The sequence below is a fragment of the Pipistrellus hanaki genome, assembly GCF_964339955.1.
Source record: "Pipistrellus hanaki genome assembly, chromosome: 19".
Taxonomy (NCBI): domain Eukaryota; kingdom Metazoa; phylum Chordata; class Mammalia; order Chiroptera; family Vespertilionidae; genus Pipistrellus; species Pipistrellus hanaki.
Genome location: NC_140521.1, coordinates 13527604 through 13543836, shown reverse-complemented (window position 1 = coordinate 13543836; position 16233 = coordinate 13527604). Strand labels below are relative to the sequence as shown.

Genomic DNA, 16233 nt, shown 5'->3' with positions numbered 1-16233 from the left:
TTAATTTTTTAAAAAAAATATATTTTATTGATTTTTTACAGAGAGGAAGGGAGAGGGATAGAGAGCTAGAAACGTCGATGAGAGAGAAACATCGACCAGCTGCCTCTTGCACACCCCCCACTGGGGATGTGCCCGCAACCAATGTACATGCCCCTGACCGGAATCGAACCCGGGACCTTTCAGTCCGCAGACCGACGCTCTACCACTGAGCCAAACCGGTTTCGGCGCATATCTTATTGATTTTTTACAGAGAGGAAGAGAGAGGGATAGAGAGCTGGAAACATTGATGAGAAAGAATCATCGATCAGCTGCCTATTGCACACCCCCTACTGGGGATGTGCCCCCAACCAAGGTACATGCCCTTGACCGGAATCGAACCTGGGACCTTTCAGCCTGCAGGCTGACATTCTATCCACTGAGCCAAACCGGTTTCGGCCCGGCATAGATTTTGAAGTGTGACTATTACTTGATTAAACCTCTGTTTTGGTCTGCACGTTAAGACTGTCATAGGCAACCTCCTCTCCCATCTCAAACCCATCAGCAGCTAGAGCAGACCTCACAATGGAGGTGGCTGCCCTGTCAGGTGGCCCCGCAGGCCATGTCCCGGCTGTGGGGACAGGGTGCCTGCGGTTCTGGCCGGGGAATTCCAGGCTGCTGCCCGCCCAGCCTCAGCTTGTGAGTCACCCCTGTGATGGTGCTGACTCCCCCAAGGGGAGCACGGAAGACACACTCACGCTTGTCCTCATTTCTCCTTAGGTCCCAGGAGTCGTTCCCACTCCGGAGAGGCCCCCGGAACCCAGGGCCTCTGCAGAGGATCCTGCCCCCGGCCTCGCGGGGGACGGCTGTGGGGCTGCCACTCCGTGCCCCGCCTCGGCCCCCACCGCGTGTCCTGCTGTCCAGCCGGGCCTCCCCGAGAAGCTGCGGGAAGGCCCCCGCGCACCCCCTCTGCACCACGCCGCCTGCGGCTTCCCGGCCCCCGTGCCCCCCGCCCGGACGATGGAGAGCAAAGTGGCCGCCGCCTCCATCCACTGCAGCGGCGGCGGCGTGGAGGCAGCGGGCGGCGCCGGGTACCACCCCTTCGGGGATGATGGCCTGCCTCTGCCGCTCCCCGTCCTGCAGCCGAAGCACGCGGCGCCTCCGAAAGCCCCTTACTCCGCCTTCACGAGGCCCGATGTCATCGCCCCCGAGCCCTTCGGTCCAGAAAACTGTGTGCATTTCAACATGACCCCCCCAAACTGCCACCAGTACCGCCCCCAGAGCGTGCCCCCCCATCACAGCGGCCTGGAGCCGCCCCATGCCGCCGCCGCCTACGGGGCCCGGTCCGAGCCTCCCGCCTCCCTGGGCGGCCCCCGTTACAACACCTACGTGGCCCCGGGGAGGAGCACGGCGGCGGCGTCTTCCTCGGGACCCCCCTCCAAGCCACCGTGCGGCCGGGTCGAGTACGTGACCTCCCTGAGCTCCTCCATCCGGGGCGGCTGCTACCCGGAAGACATCTCCTCCGTGTACCCCACCATCCGGAGGGTGCAGTCCCTGCACACCCCGCCGGCCGCCGCCACCATGATCCGCTCCGTGCCCATCTCCCGCACGGAGGTGCCCCCCGACGACGACGAGCCGGCGGCCTACTGCCCGCGGCCCCTGTACCCGTACAAGCCATACCCGGCCTCGCAGGCCCGCTCCTCCGACTACCACGTCACGCAGCTGCAGCCTTACTTCGAGAACGGCCGGGTGCACTACCGCTACAGCCCCTACTCCTCCGGCGGCTGCTCCTCCTCCTCCTCCTCCTCCGCCACCTACTACGGCCCCGACGGCGGCGGCGGCGGCGGCACCACCCTGTGCGACCTGGACGCCTACGGCACCGTGCAGCTGCGGCCCCTGCACCACCACCACCACCACCGCCTGCCCGGCCGCGACCTCGCCTTCCACAACCCCCGGCTGCAGGGCAAGGGCCTGTACGGGTACGGGTACGCCGCCGCCGGGCTCCCGCCGCCCCGGCCCCGGGCCGCCCTGGCGGGCTACTTCCCCGGGAATGACCACGGCCTTGTGGGCGTGTCCCCGGCCGGCGACGGGAAGCACGCCTACGCCTCGTGGGACCTGGAGGACATGGAGAAGTACCGCCTGCAGTCCATCCGCAGGGAGAGCCGGGCCCGGCAGAAGGTCAAGGGGCCCGTCATGTCCCAGTACGACAACATGATGGGCCCCCCGGGGGCCCTGCAGGAGGAGCTGGGCGGCGGCGGAGGCATCTATGTCATCCACCTGCGCAGCAAATCCGATCCTGGGAAAACTGGACTCCTCTCCGTGGCCGAGGGCAAGGAGGCCCCCCGGCCCCCCGGGAAGGCCCTCAGCCCCGAGGGCGGAGACCCCTTCTACCGCAAACACCCGGAGGCCGAGCTGGACAGGGCCCATCACCACGGGCATGGGCACGGCGGACATGGGGGGCACGGCAACGGGCAGCCAGAGAAACCGTCCCTCCCGCAGAAGCAGAGCAGCCTCAGGAACCGCAAGCTGCACGACACTGGCTGCGGCGGCGGCGGCAGCGGCCTCCCCGAGCACAGGGCACCCCAGGAAGCAAGCCATAGGCACCCGTGCGAGCCGAGAAATGGGCCCCCGCACCCCCAGGGGGCCGGCCTCTTGGATTACGGGTCCAAAGGGAGTCCGGACGCCTGCGAGCCCGCCAGCTACCACCACAACTCTGCAGGGAAGTACATGACCCTGGGCCCCGAGTCTCTGCGGCTGAACCAGAAGGAGGCGGCGAGGCTCTGCAAAGAGCTGGAGAGGCCTCCTCGGGCCAGGCAGCCCCGAGACTGCTACGCGGAGGACGAGCCGCAGCTCGGCCAGGCCTCCTCGGTCCCGCCCCCGAAGCCCGAGCGGAGCCACAGCCTGAAGCTCCATCACACCCAGAGCGGGGAGCAGCGGGACCCCGGGGCGCTGTGCCAGTACCCGGCCCACGGCCGGCGCCAGGGCAGCCTGGCCACCGTGTCCCAGTACGACAACCTGGAGGGCTACCACTCGCCGCCCCAGCTCCAGCGAGGGGGCTTCGCGGGGGGAGCCGTGGGGGCCTACCTGCCCCCCGGCTTCGCCCACCCGCAGAGCAGGACCTACGCCACCGCGCTGGGGCAGGGCGCCTTCCTGCCCGCGGAGCTGGCCCTGCAGCAGCACCCCGAAACCCAGGTCCATGCGGAATGAGCCCCCCGAGAGAGCAATAGAGTTGAAGCAGCCTCTGCTGGACAGTGGACTGTTCTATTTTTTTTTTTTTTTTTTCAGTAACCAAAAAGATTAAAAAAAAAAAAAAAAAAAAGCTATAACCCCCCCCTTCCCACAACCACATTCAGAAACAAAACATAGTTAAGAGAAATCTCCCCTTCCTGTTTCATTTCCGCCTCTAAGGACTCAACGCTTTGTCACTAGGCGAGATCCGAGTGGCTGTCAAGCACAGGGTGTTGACAACCTGGTAGTGAGCCCGTCGCCACCCGGTAGTGCGAATCCGTGAGAGCCCAGCCCGAGGACTGCCTGCGTTTGGACGTGGCTTTGTCCTTCCTAGTGCCGGCTGTGCATCTCAGAGCGGCTGCCATCCGTTTCCTTTTGCATTCCTGCCGATGTGTGTCCGGGGCCCGTGTCGCCGGCTCAGGCTGGCACTCCGTTCCCACGTCATTCTCCCCGTTTCGCGTTAAATTCCAACTGAGAAACTCCCCACCCCCATCCCCCATCCTTCTGCTAAGTCAGTGGAACCTTTAGTAGAATCTGACTAAAACATACAGGAAGTCAGACTAAGCATTTAGTGAAGAGTCATCATAGTCACACCGTGTCGGCCCACGCTGCCCCGTGTCCTGCGCATCCTTCTTTCTCATGGGTGTGTCTCAGCTCCGAGAACAGGCTCAGATCCCCATCAGGCTCAGATCCCCATCAGGCTCAGGTCCCCGGGGGAAGAGAAGGACAAAGGCAGAAGCAGACATTCTCAGGCGGCGCCAGGGGGGGGGGGGGGCGCTGGTAGCACCAGAGAGCCCTATCCCTGCTTCCAGTGGGGCCCTCTGCCTTCAGTTTCCCTTTCTCTTAACGAGCGTTAGTTGACTTGTAACCCTAGCAAAGAACATTTCACACCATTTGTTTCCCTAAAGCAACTTTTTCCCCATTAAAAATAAAAAACAGCCCCCAGCATGGTTTGACTAGCTAGACACGTAATTGATCATGATGGCAAACCGACGCGTTCATTTTCAGTTTCTCAGCCGGACTGCAGGTTTCCCGGGAATTCTAAAAAGTAGCTCCGTAGTCCCTGTTCCCAAACCTGCCAATAGCTGGGTAGTGCCCAGCCCCGTGGCACCGTGGGCATTCCCATTCCGGGCAGTGACGTGTGTGCCCTGAGGAACGGCGCGCTGTCTGCTCACCCCCTCCGCTGTCACAGTCTACTACTGTAACTGCCATCGACACCAGCATTTCCGGTCCCATTCTGATAACTCCGTGGGCATGTCACACAGGCCCCTCGCCCAGAACTTTCTTTAGAAAGTTGCCCTCATTCCTGATTCGCGTTGGACGGGGCACCTTCCAGCCCAACGCGATTCTATGTTCTCAGCTCACCCCCAGCGCGCGAAGCCTTCCCAGGGACGCGTTTTCTCGATTGTCATTTCATTCCAGGACTCTTAGGGGACACTTGATTTTTATACATTCACACCTGGGGGCTTTCATTCCATTCACTGGATGGTCGCTGCTCTGGCTTTTTTTTTAAGAAAAAAACTTGGGATTGTATTTAGAGCAAAGGAAGAAATCTTTTAAGAGGCTAAATTTATGCTGCTATTATTGCTGTGAATTTGTATAAAGATTAGGAGTCATGCCAGTTCCTTTTTTATTTAATAAAAACAAACAAAAAAAAAAAACAACACGTGTGAGTGCATTTTAAGGGTTTATATTTAGGAAAAGAAATAAAAGTTTTAAGAAGAACACATTTTATTTATATGTGAAAGTACTTGGTAAGGTTTTCCAGTGTTCTCCCCCCCACCCCCTCCCAAATTGATCAGAGGGATTCCGTCAGGATCCTGATAGAAGAAACCCTGAGGCCCCTTAAAGATACAGATTCCCTTGCTGTCCCAGAGTCTGAGTTAGGCAGCCTGGCGGGCTCCCGCTCAGTACCCAGGAGTTTGGTCTTTGGTGAATAGATGGCGCTGATTTTATTTTATTTTTTACTTTAACCACCTTTTTATCAAGTAGGCAGCCCATTGCCCTTTGTGGTCACAGGGCCCTGAGTTCTCCCCGGCAGCATGGCCGTTGGAGAGAGCTGCTGTGATGAGGACATAGGTGGCTTTAATGACAGGTGTTTCTTTACCCCCCCCCCCCGCCCCCCTCAATATTTGGTAAAGTGTCATCCTGGTAAAACATTTCATACCGTTTGTTCTCCCAAAGCAATATATATAGAGATATATATATATTATTTTTAGTAAAAAGAAAAAGGATTTAGAAGGATGTGAGTCCAGAAGGGCATGGCTGAAAAGTCTCTCCCCTCCCCCACTCCCCTCCAGTCTTCATCCTCGTGGATTTGGGGTCACACACATGGACTCGTGCCACCGAAGTCTTTCCTAAATGCGACGGCCAGTTCCTCAAAGCAGTTCTTTTACTCCTGTCCTATGGACTCAGACATATCACGTAAATATTTTGATCAGAGAAAAATGACTCAATTTACCCGTATGGGTGTGCAATGCCAACTCTAGGTCCAGTCCAGCATTGTTGCACTTGGTGTGTGTAGAAACAGCCTTAACTTCAGAGTTTGTTACTTAAGGGGCTTTGCCCGCGTATTCCCCTTTCCAAGGCTATTGGGTAGAAATCGGATGGCACCTCACTGTGAGCCAAGTTACCTCAGCAGTCCGCCTGTGCGACTTCCCAGAGAGCGCGATGAAGGATCGTTCCTTTCCCGCAGTGGCATGGAAATGCCAATCAAGGAAATGGAGCTGCCTTATGCATCCAACCCCTATTTCTATTGGTATTTCCACAATCCAACCCATATTTCTATTGGTATTTCCATAATCCAACCCATATTTCTATTGGTATTTCCACAATCCAACCCATATTTCTATTGTATTTCCATAATCCAACCCATATTTCTATTGGTATTTCCACAATCCAACCCATATTTCTATTGGTATTTCCATAATCCAACCCCTATTTCTATTGGTATTTCCATAATCCAACCCATATTTCTATTGGTATTTCCATAATCTAACCCCTATTTCTATTGGTATTTCCAAAATCCCGTCCCCAGGTTTTCTCTTTGACAAGATCCTGATGCCACCGTGCGTGGTTTGGTAGGAATCAACATTCCCCGGGGTGTCTCGGCCAGAGTCGTTGCTAACTATATAAATTATGGTCCCAGAGGTGCCATTCTCCTGTCACCAAATTTCATCTGAGCCTTATCGCTTGCTGTCGTTTTTTTTTTTTTTTTTTTTTTTTTTTTTAAGTGCAACCCCTGGATGGCCCCCCGGTGAGGTCTGCACATGTTTATAATGACAAGAGAGCATTTTTAGAACACAGGGCCAGGTTGAAAATTCCAGGACTCACCTGTACAGGATGTGGAGGGGGTGGAGAGGTGGTTCGCACATGTAAGGCGGCAGTCGGTGCACAGAATGTGGGTTTGGAATCCGCCCCTTCTGCTGACAGGAGCCTGCCTAGGCCTCGTGTCTGTCCCCTGCCTGGCCCAGCCCCCACCCATCCATCCAGTATGGGCAAAGTGTTGTCTGAATGGAGTGTGCAATGATAGCAAGAGTATGGCAGGAGGTTACTGCCCGGTGGTGAGAGGCATGTGAGTTTCAGCGCTGTGTGTGGCCAAAATGTTGGGGATGGTGCGTTAACTGCGCAAGACACGCCGCGTGTATGGGCCTCTGCCGTGTCCGATCCACGCTGTTACGTGTTCAGAGGTTGAAATGGTTGTCTTACAGTGTAGATTCCGAGGTAGCAAAACCTGATTTTTCAACCATGGCCTGCATGAGAGAAGCATCCTAGGATGCCGTAGACCCCGCGTTTGAGTTCTTGCACTTTAATTTATATAGTTTTTTTTTTTTATGTCTTAATATTTTTGTGAACCCGTGTACATTGTGAACTGCCTATACGGCTTGTGTATTTCTGTAAATAGTTTTGTGATTTATTTCTTGGTCCCTATGTAAATATTTAGTGTCTCATTTCTTTAAAACTCATTGGAAGCCGAGTTGTGGGTTTGGGGTTTTGTTTGCTTCTTTGTTTTTGGTTTTGGTTTTTTTGGGGGGGAATGGGGGTCGGGGCAGGGGAGAGAAGGGCTTTTGTACTATGATCATCCAGACGGAGAATTCTGTGGTTTCCAGCAAATGTCCCACTGGAACGCAACTCCAATATCAACAAAACTATTTCAGGTTAAAACAGACTTCGTTGTGTGTGCTTCCTTTTTAACCCAATAGGGATAATCACAAACGAGATGGGGTGATTAGTATTTAAATAATGGATTATTATTCCGAAGGGGCTCCCTTCATTCCTCGCCATCCCTTGGTGGTCAGCACATATCATTGCAAGCAACCCAATTCCCTGTCGGTCAAACTCCCAAAGGGACACTTTGCATATTAGGCATCTATACCTCTATAGATATTACCAAGGATGTAATCAGTCAGCTCAATCTGCTTGCAAAGCTGATGTTTCACCCGGTTGAGGTCCATTTTGCAGGAAGAGCCTCGGCAAGGACATGGTTCCGGGGTTGGCATGGGACTTCCCAGTGGGGCAGCGTGACTCAGCATTAGGGAAGCCCCTGCTTTCTAAAAATACATTGCAGTTGCAGGCCGATGTGGCTCAGTGGTTGAGCATTGACCCATGAACCAAGAGGCCACTGGTTTGATTTCTAATCAGGCCACATGCCCAGATAGTGGGCTCAGTCCCCAGGAGGGGGAGTGCAGGAGGCAGCCGATCAATGATGTTTCTCTCTCATGGAAGCTTCTATCGCTCTCCCTCTCTAAAAATCAACAAAAACATTTAAAAAATAATAATAAAAATACGTTGTAGTTACTCAGCATATCCATCTATTTGTGGATAGCACCGAGGACGACGCTGAGTGATGTCCATGCTTGGATTAGAGATGTTCTCTGCCAAACATTGAACAAACCAATTAAAACATGTAGAGTAGCTTCCTAGGGGCGAGGCAAAAGCATCCAATGTTGGACTCAAAAATTACTTTGCGACACTGCAAATGAATAGTTTGTATGCTTCATGAGAGGTTGACACAGGGTGTGTTCTCAAATAGGTTTGCTGAATGAATGAATCACGTTTAAGAAAGAAAGAGTGGCGGGGTGTGTGGGGGGGGGTGGGGGGAGGGCTGGATGAAAAGGAGTAAAGGGATTAAGAATTACTAATACCATCATCTCCTATGTTAAGGTAATCTTTTTGGATATCTGGGATGTTTCCTTTTAAAAAATTATTTATTGACTTGAAAAAGAGAGAGAGAGACATTGGTTTGTTGTTCCACTTATTTACACACTCCCTGGTTGCTTCTTGTATTGCCCTGACCCGAGATCGAACCCCCAGCCTTGACGTATGGGGACAACGCTCTAACCAACTGAGCTACCTGGCCAGGGCAACTGGGATGTTCCCGCCTTACAAAGAGGGACACATTTGTCCCCTATCTTAGAGAATGTGGCGCTTGGCCAAAGACCTACCTCCTTAGCATCTGGAAGGGCGCCTGCTCACCATCAGCTAACCTGTAACCCATTGCAATGAGTAGAGGAGGTGTGGGAGGGAGTGGTACCCAGGAGAGTCAACCTAAATATATGCAGCGCTCTCAGAAGAAAAGAACTTAGACTTGTTCTCATGGATCCTAAGTGATGGACACAATGGGTGACACTGGGCAAGGAATTGTGGGCGGGACTGAGTCATTGGGCGTGTGATTGGGAGTAAAGTCTGGAGCCCCGCCCACCCCTGAGGCCCTGTTGTATTTGTGAAATCCTAAGCAGCCATGGCCTAGGCCAGTGGTTGGCAAACTCATGAGTCAACAGAGCCATATATCAATGGTACAACGATTGAAATTTCTTTGGAGAGCCAAATTTTTTAAACTCAAACTTCTTCTAGCGCCACTTCTTCAAAATAGATTCGCCCAGGCTGTGGTATTTTTGAAAGAGCCAAAGAGCTGCACATGGCTCGCAAGCTGAGCCGCAGTTTGCAGACCATGGGCCTAGGCCACCTGTGGGTCATTTGGGAGCTGCCTACTCTACTGCTAAGCCAGTGCACCATTCTCCCCTACCCCTCATCCTGGCATCTGCCCCATCCAAAGTCTTCCAATAGCACTTACAATTAAATCCAAACTCTTCTATCTAGCAACCCAGCCCCGACTTCTCTCTGTTGCCTCTCTCCCTCCCTCTCTCTTCCTCGCCCCCCCCGCCCCCGCCATTAGAATTCAGATGACACTGGCCATTTATTTTCCCTTTATACCAAGCCTGTTCACAGGTTCCTTGTATAAGCTGTTCTCTCTGCCTACAATGTTCTGATAGGAGACTGACTCTTCATTAAGATCTCACCACTTCCTTTAGGACCGAGCCTGACGTAGCCACGCAATCACATCACCCTCTTAATTCTGCAAATAGCACTTCCCCCTCAGACATTCTTTTTATTGGTTTATCTATGAGTTGTCTCTATTTCTTCATTGGTTTATATGCTCCATGAGAGGCTGGCACATGGTATGTTCTCAAATAGGTTTGCTGAATGAATGTGAATGAATGAGTCATGTTTAAGAAAGAGAGTGGAGGGGGGGCTGGATGAAAAGGGGTGAATTACAAATAGGCAGTTGCAGCATGGTCACAAAGATGTAAATCACAGCATAGGGAATGTGGTTGATAATATAGTAACTATGGTGGGCACTTGTAATATCGGGGTGACCACTATGTACCGTACATGATTGTCTAACTGCTATGCTGCACCCCTGAAACTAATACAGAATAATATTGAGTGTAAGCCGTAACTGACAGAATAAAACAAAGGAAGAAAGAGGTCATTGGCAACAATAACCTTGAGAAAACTTTGTTTTTGCCTAGGCTCAGCCCTATAGGAAAGGACTGCCTTTTGTAACCATGCTAACTACCTAGAAATGCGTCTATTTTGAAGAAGCCACCAGGTGGTGCTGTTGACATACTTTTTATTCTCAAGGCTGTTTATGGGCAGGTTCCCTGGGGCCTGCCTGCCTGTGATTCCATGGGCTGCTGCTTCCCTCGCCTCCAGAGGGGCCTGGTGGCCTTCGCTGGCCTTTTCTCTGGGCACCTTGGTGTGCAGAGCAGCTCCTCCAGGGGGGCCTTGGGAGGTCATGGTTGCTGGGGAAGGCCTACTAGGAGCCAGGCTTGAGGGTGGGGAGTTGTTGTTTTTTGGGGTGTGGGGAGAGGTAGGCTCTGGCTCCAGATGGAACTGCTCTAGAGACTCATGTGAGAGAGGGAGCAAGAATGGGGCCTCCAGGCAGCGGGGCGGACACACAGGGGGCCATTGGAGACCAGGAGGGGCCAGCTGCCCTGGATGGGGGGCAAAGGCGGGGGCTGGCAGAGGACTGGAAGGAGGTAGAGGGAGCCAGAAGTAGGAGGTAGAGGGGTGGCTACCATCCTCCCTCACGCACTCGGGCCCTGAACAGTGTCCTGTCAGGCTCTCATCTGTGACAGGACCCCCTCTGGCTCTGTCCCTGAATCTGAGAGCTTCCATTGAAGGTTCTCAGACTGGATCTGCTCGCTCCTCCCCGGGCCCAGGCACTTTCCTGTTCATTATTTCTCTTTAAGGAATATTTCACCAGGCAGGTAACATGGGCTTTTCTAGTGCATGTTTTGATGTCACAGAAGCTTAAGCAAATCATGCAGCGCCTTGGGTGAAACAGCCTGCGTATTGCGCATACACTGAGCACCACGGGGAAAAAATGCTGTCATTGTAATCCCCGACCTTGGAATGGAACAGGTGGTGCCAGTGTGAGGGGCTTGCATAGCCCGGGGTCAGGGGCAAGGGGACTGCTGTGAACCCCGCCGGAAGGGGAAGGATTTCAGCAGCGGAGAGCAGAGCATGCCGGTCCCTGCCCCCAGCTCCCTCTGACTTTACCAGGCCGCCTCCCAGGATCTGTTGGCATCCAGGGGGCTCCTCTTCTCCTCCATCCTGGTGGTTCAGGTGCCAGGTGCAGGTGGGATACCCCTCTTGAGGGACATCCTGGGAAAAGCCTGACCAGTGAGCCAACCAGGGGAGCAGTGGTGCCCTGTGGGGGACCTTAGCAGTGGCTGTGTCTTCCACCTGTTCCCCCAGAGGCCTGGGGCCCCGACATATGGGGCTGATGGAGGGCCCGTGTTTCAGTGAGAAGGGGAGGAAGGTACCCAGTGATTTGCTGTCTCTGTTCCGCTCTCCTTTGCTCCGATGACCTTGGAGAGCCTTTTGTTCCTCCTGTCCTAGTTCAGTTTCCATAGGAACCAGAGTGGCAGCGGCACCCCGCTGCTGAGGTGCAATGCCCCCAGGATGCCATAAATACCGAGGGGATGAACCTTGGAGAAGGAAAATCCATCCCCGAAATCACCCCGCAAGGCACGTCCTGGCTCAGCTCGCTCCCCTGCCCTCCCAAGTTTCCAGGCACTCAGTTTTTGTCCCCAAGGCCACAAAGGCTGGGGGGACAGGCGCCACCTTCCACTGAGCCACCTGTGGTCCCTAGTGACTGCCCAGTACCCGGTTGGAGTGTGAAATCTGCTTACTGAGTCAATTCGCAGGCCCAGGCCGTGAGCAAATGAAGACATTTGATGTCCTCTCAGTCCATCCACGTAACCTCAGGGATCTTTGCATTCTGGCCTCTCCTCCAATTTGCCGCCTGACAAAGTAGACACTTAATGCACAGGCATGGAAACATGGAACAGACTGGTGAATCTCAGAGGGAAGGAGGGATGGGGGGAGGGCAGGAAGAGATTAAAGAAAGATCTTATATGCATACTAGGGGTCCGGTGCACAGATTCATGCACATGTGGGGTTCCTTAGCCTGCCCTGCCGGAATCGGGCCAAAACCGTGCACTGGGCCTCTGACATCCCCCGAGGGGTCCCAGATTGCAAGAGGGTGCAGGCCAGGCTGAGGGACCTCACTAATGCACAAATCCATGCACTGGGCCTCTAATGTATATATATAAACATATGCATATTATATATATGTACATATTTAAGAAATTGGATCACGGGATCACATGCCTGGCAAGTCCAAAGCAGGCTGGAGACCCAGGAGTGAGCCAATGCTGCAGCTCAAATCTAAGGGCTGTTACTGCAGTTTACTTCTTGTTCAGAGAGGCAGACTTCTGTTCTGTTCAGGCCTTCAGCAGATTGGATGAGGCCCACCACATTATAGAGGGCAATCTGCTTTACTCAAAGTCCACGAATTTAAATGTTAATCATCCAAAATATCCTCACAGAAATATCCAGAATAATCTTTGACCAAATATCTGGGCACCGTGGCCCAACCTGGTTGACATGCAAATTCACCGTCCCAGTGGTTTATGGGAAGGTTCCTGGGGTGAAGACACTGCATTAGTTGAAGACCATCCTTACCTTGGGGAGACTCCTCCCCTTCCCTGCGAAGTCCCCCTGGGCTGAGCCAAAGGTTACAACAGTATTTTGTATTATCCCCGCAGCAACCCTGCTCGATAAGCAGGGATATTTTCCTTTTTTCAAATGAAGAAACAGAAACCAGAGTTTAAATGACTATTAGTAGATAACTCTGAAAAAACTAGGCTTATCTGTCCTGCTTGTTGAGGATAACATTATTATTGCTATTGTTTTATTATTATATTTAACATTATGTTTTCAGGCCCTGTTCTAAGCACTTTTCAAATATTAACTTGCTTTTTTTTTTTTAATTCTCGCCCGAGGATATATTTCCATTGATTTTTAGAGAGAGTGGAAGAGAGAGGGAAACACAGAGAGAAATATCGATGTGAGAAAAACACATGATTGGTTGCCTCCTGCAGGAACCCCGAGCAGCCCCCAGGCCAGGGAGGAGCCTGCAACTGAGGTACATGCCCTTGAACGGAATGGAACCCGGGACCCTTCAGTCTGCAGGTGACCCTGTACCCACTAAGCCAAACTGGCCAGGGCAAATATTAACTTTTTAAACTCAATATCCCCGGCCATCCCCTGGAATGCTGAAGACAAATGTGATAAACAACTTATTTGAAGGTGAGAAATGCCTACAATCAACACTGCCCAGGCATGACCACCCAGGAGAGAGCTCTGTGCTGCCTGGGGCTAGTTATCCCCGGCTCCCATCTGCCACCCCTCCTCTATTTTTACTGATTAACGCCTGTCAAGGTACGTAAGCCCCTCCATGGTGTTCACACCTCATCCATTCTCAGCACCTTCTAATGGCCTCTGAGATTAGCTCTGTGTTTGTGTGACACATTTGATGAGGCAAGGAGGACTCACACAGGAACCAGGGCCCCTGTCAACACCCACTCTCCCAGCGGTGCCATCCTGAACTTCTGTTTTGCCCTTTTCTTAATTGCCAGAGCTCAGCCCTGCCATCATGAGAATCACTGATGGGCTGCCTCCTGCACATCTCCCACGAGAGATGGAGCCTGTAACCCGGGCATGTGCCCTTGGCCAGAATCGAACCTGGGACCCTTCAGTCCACGGGCTGACGCTCTATCCACGGAGCCAAACCATCTAGGGCACGACTATCTTTCAGTAGGACATTTTAAATGTATAAATCAGTAATACTGGTGTGATGGTAAGTCATTGATTTTTATAGATGGAATTTGAATGTTGAGTCTTTTCTTTGAATAATTTTTCACAAACATACCCATGTATGTTTACCTGATTCTTTCCTGTAGTCACCAACAACATGGACATTTGACTACACCAATAAAACGTGAAGGTAATTGGCCCATGAGACTGGTCAGAGCGATCAATTTGGAACCTTCCATCCAACTTGGCTCTGGGCCCCCAAAGAGCAGAGACCATATCCCATATAATTCTGTTTGCCTGGCTCCTGGCAGGATGCTCAGACCAGACGGTGCACATCCAGTGCTGGCTGAATAAGTGAGTCAATTGTTTTGAGTTAAGTCCGGCCTAAAAGGGTGGCCTGGAAGGACTTATTGGACACAACCTAATCCCACCGAACTCTTCCATCCAGAAAAGGTTTTATTTCATTGTTTTATCCCCACCTGAGGGTATGTTTTTTTTTTTTTTTTTAATGTTATCAGACTTTTCTTTGATTGCACTCTAGTTTTAATAACGCAGTGTTTTTTTTTGGTTTTGTTTTGTTTTTTAATATATTTTATTGATTTTTTTACAGAGAGGAAGAGAGAGGGATAGAGAGTTAGAAACATCGATGAGAGAGAATCATCGATCAGCTGCCTCTTGCACAGGTAGAGGGAGATGTGCCTGCAACCAAGATACATGTTCTTGACCGGAATCGAACCTGGGACTTTTCAGTCCGCAGGCCAACGCTCTATCCACTGAGCCAAACCGGTTTTGGCCCGAGGGTGTGTTTTTATTTATCTTAGGGAGAGAGGAAGGGAGAGGCAGAGAGAGGGGGAGAAACATCGATGTGAGAGAGAAACATCCATCGGTTGCCTCGTGAACGTGCTGCGATCAGGGACTGAATCCACAACCTTTTGGGTGTACAGGACGATGGTCCAAGCAACGGAGCAACCTGGCAGAGCTCTATTTCATTTGAAAAGTGCAGCCTTATTTCATATGCAGAGGAGGAAGGAACAATGCGTTTAACCTCACCAGGGCCTGTTGTCCTTGCAAGAGCTCTCGGAGGACAGGCAGGGAGTGGGAGGCAGGAATGAAATCCTTCCTGAGGTGGACACGCTCGAGGCTTTGAAGAGAGACCGCTTCTCCCTGGTGGCTGCTGCCTGGAAGCGTGGCGGTGAGAAGGGCCCGCCGCCTCTTTGAAGCAGACCTGAGCTGCCAAGGTCAGCGCCGAGCTCAGGAAGGCTTTCTGGGCAAGCTGAGCCAGCCCATGCCGCATGGCAACCAGCGTGGGTGGCTCGGGAGGGAGGCTGTTGCCAGGCACAGGTGGGGAAGGCCCAGGTGGACACGGGTGAGGTCTGTGGCACTCCTAAGTCAGCAATCTGATCAGCATCTGACATGTAATAGTGGATACATTTGCTCTCAATGGCTCAGAAAGACTGCTGAGTGCATGACTTGGAACCATTTGTAGAGGAGTAGTTAGAATTAGCTGCGGCTTTTTGGTCTTGGAGGCCAAGGTTGGGTGCAGCCAGACTGAGCGGTTCAGACAGAGGCCCAGGGATAGCTTGGGGCCCCTGGGGACCGAAAGGGCCATGCACCTGAGCTCACACCCTGCCGCCATAGAAGGGCAAAGGTCCCGGCTCCCATAAAATCCTTCCCACTGCTTCCCAGTGTACTGGGAACAAAGCCCACACTCACCGTATCTCTCAGGCAGGCCGGGCCTGAACCCCCTACCTTTCCCCCTCCCCCTCCCAAATCCCAGCACTGCAGCCTCTCCATCCTTTTCTTCCAGCTCAGAGCATTTCTAACAGGCCGTTCCCCTGCACAGGATCGATCACTTTGCCTGATCAGTCCTTTCCTGCTCATAGTTCACGCCTCAGCTCGAGGCCCCTCCTTGGAGGAAGAGTCCCTGGGTCCCTCCTCAGTGCTCTTGCTGCCCTTGACCTCCATGTCCCCCTTGTGTCCTTCATGTCCCTACTGCAAACTCTCACCCTCTCACTGTCTATGTGCTTTTCTACCTCCCCCAGCGGACCGTAACTCCCACTGAGGAGGGGATATCTGTCTTGATGGTGGCTGAGTCCCTGGTGCCCGTTCCTGCTTCCTGCCCATAGGAGGCGCTCACTCAGCGGTGGTCCAGTGAAGGAGTGTGTAGGGAAACTGAGGCCCTGGCAGAGTCCCAGATGCTTTGGCCACTGTGCGGTGTTAGCCCAGGCTTTCCGGCACAGTGAGCCGTTGTCGAGATCCCTCTGGGCCTGGAGGGAATGACAGATGGACAGCGGTGGGACCGATGGCCAGGACCTCCTGCTACTGTGGTCCCGCTGGGAGTCTGGGAAACAAGAGCGGCTCCCTTGCAGGAGTCTCTCTTTTCACATGACCGGCCTGGGGACATGGGACATGTCCCCTGGGCACAATCCCAGCCTGGTGCTCACTGGGAAGAGGATGGAGGGTGAGGGCCACACCTACATGGTTCCTGGGTGGGAAGCACAGGGCAGCAGGCAGCCACGTTCCCACCCCCAGGATGCAGTGGGTTCAGCAAGCACTTCCCTCTTGCCCATCTGCTCTGGG

At 53.1% G+C, this 16233-nt stretch overlaps 1 protein-coding gene across 1 annotated transcript in view; it reads left to right on the top strand.

The window, feature by feature from the left end:
* Positions 1-7372, top strand: part of ARHGAP32 (Rho GTPase activating protein 32) — a 165331-nt gene extending 157959 nt beyond the window's left edge. Inside the window, 1 exon segment of the mRNA XM_084868239.1 lies at positions 757-7372. Within this exon segment, the coding sequence (XP_084724365.1) occupies positions 757-3183 (2427 nt within the window). The 3' untranslated portion in view covers positions 3184-7372.
* Positions 7373-16233: the final 8861 nt, after the last annotated feature.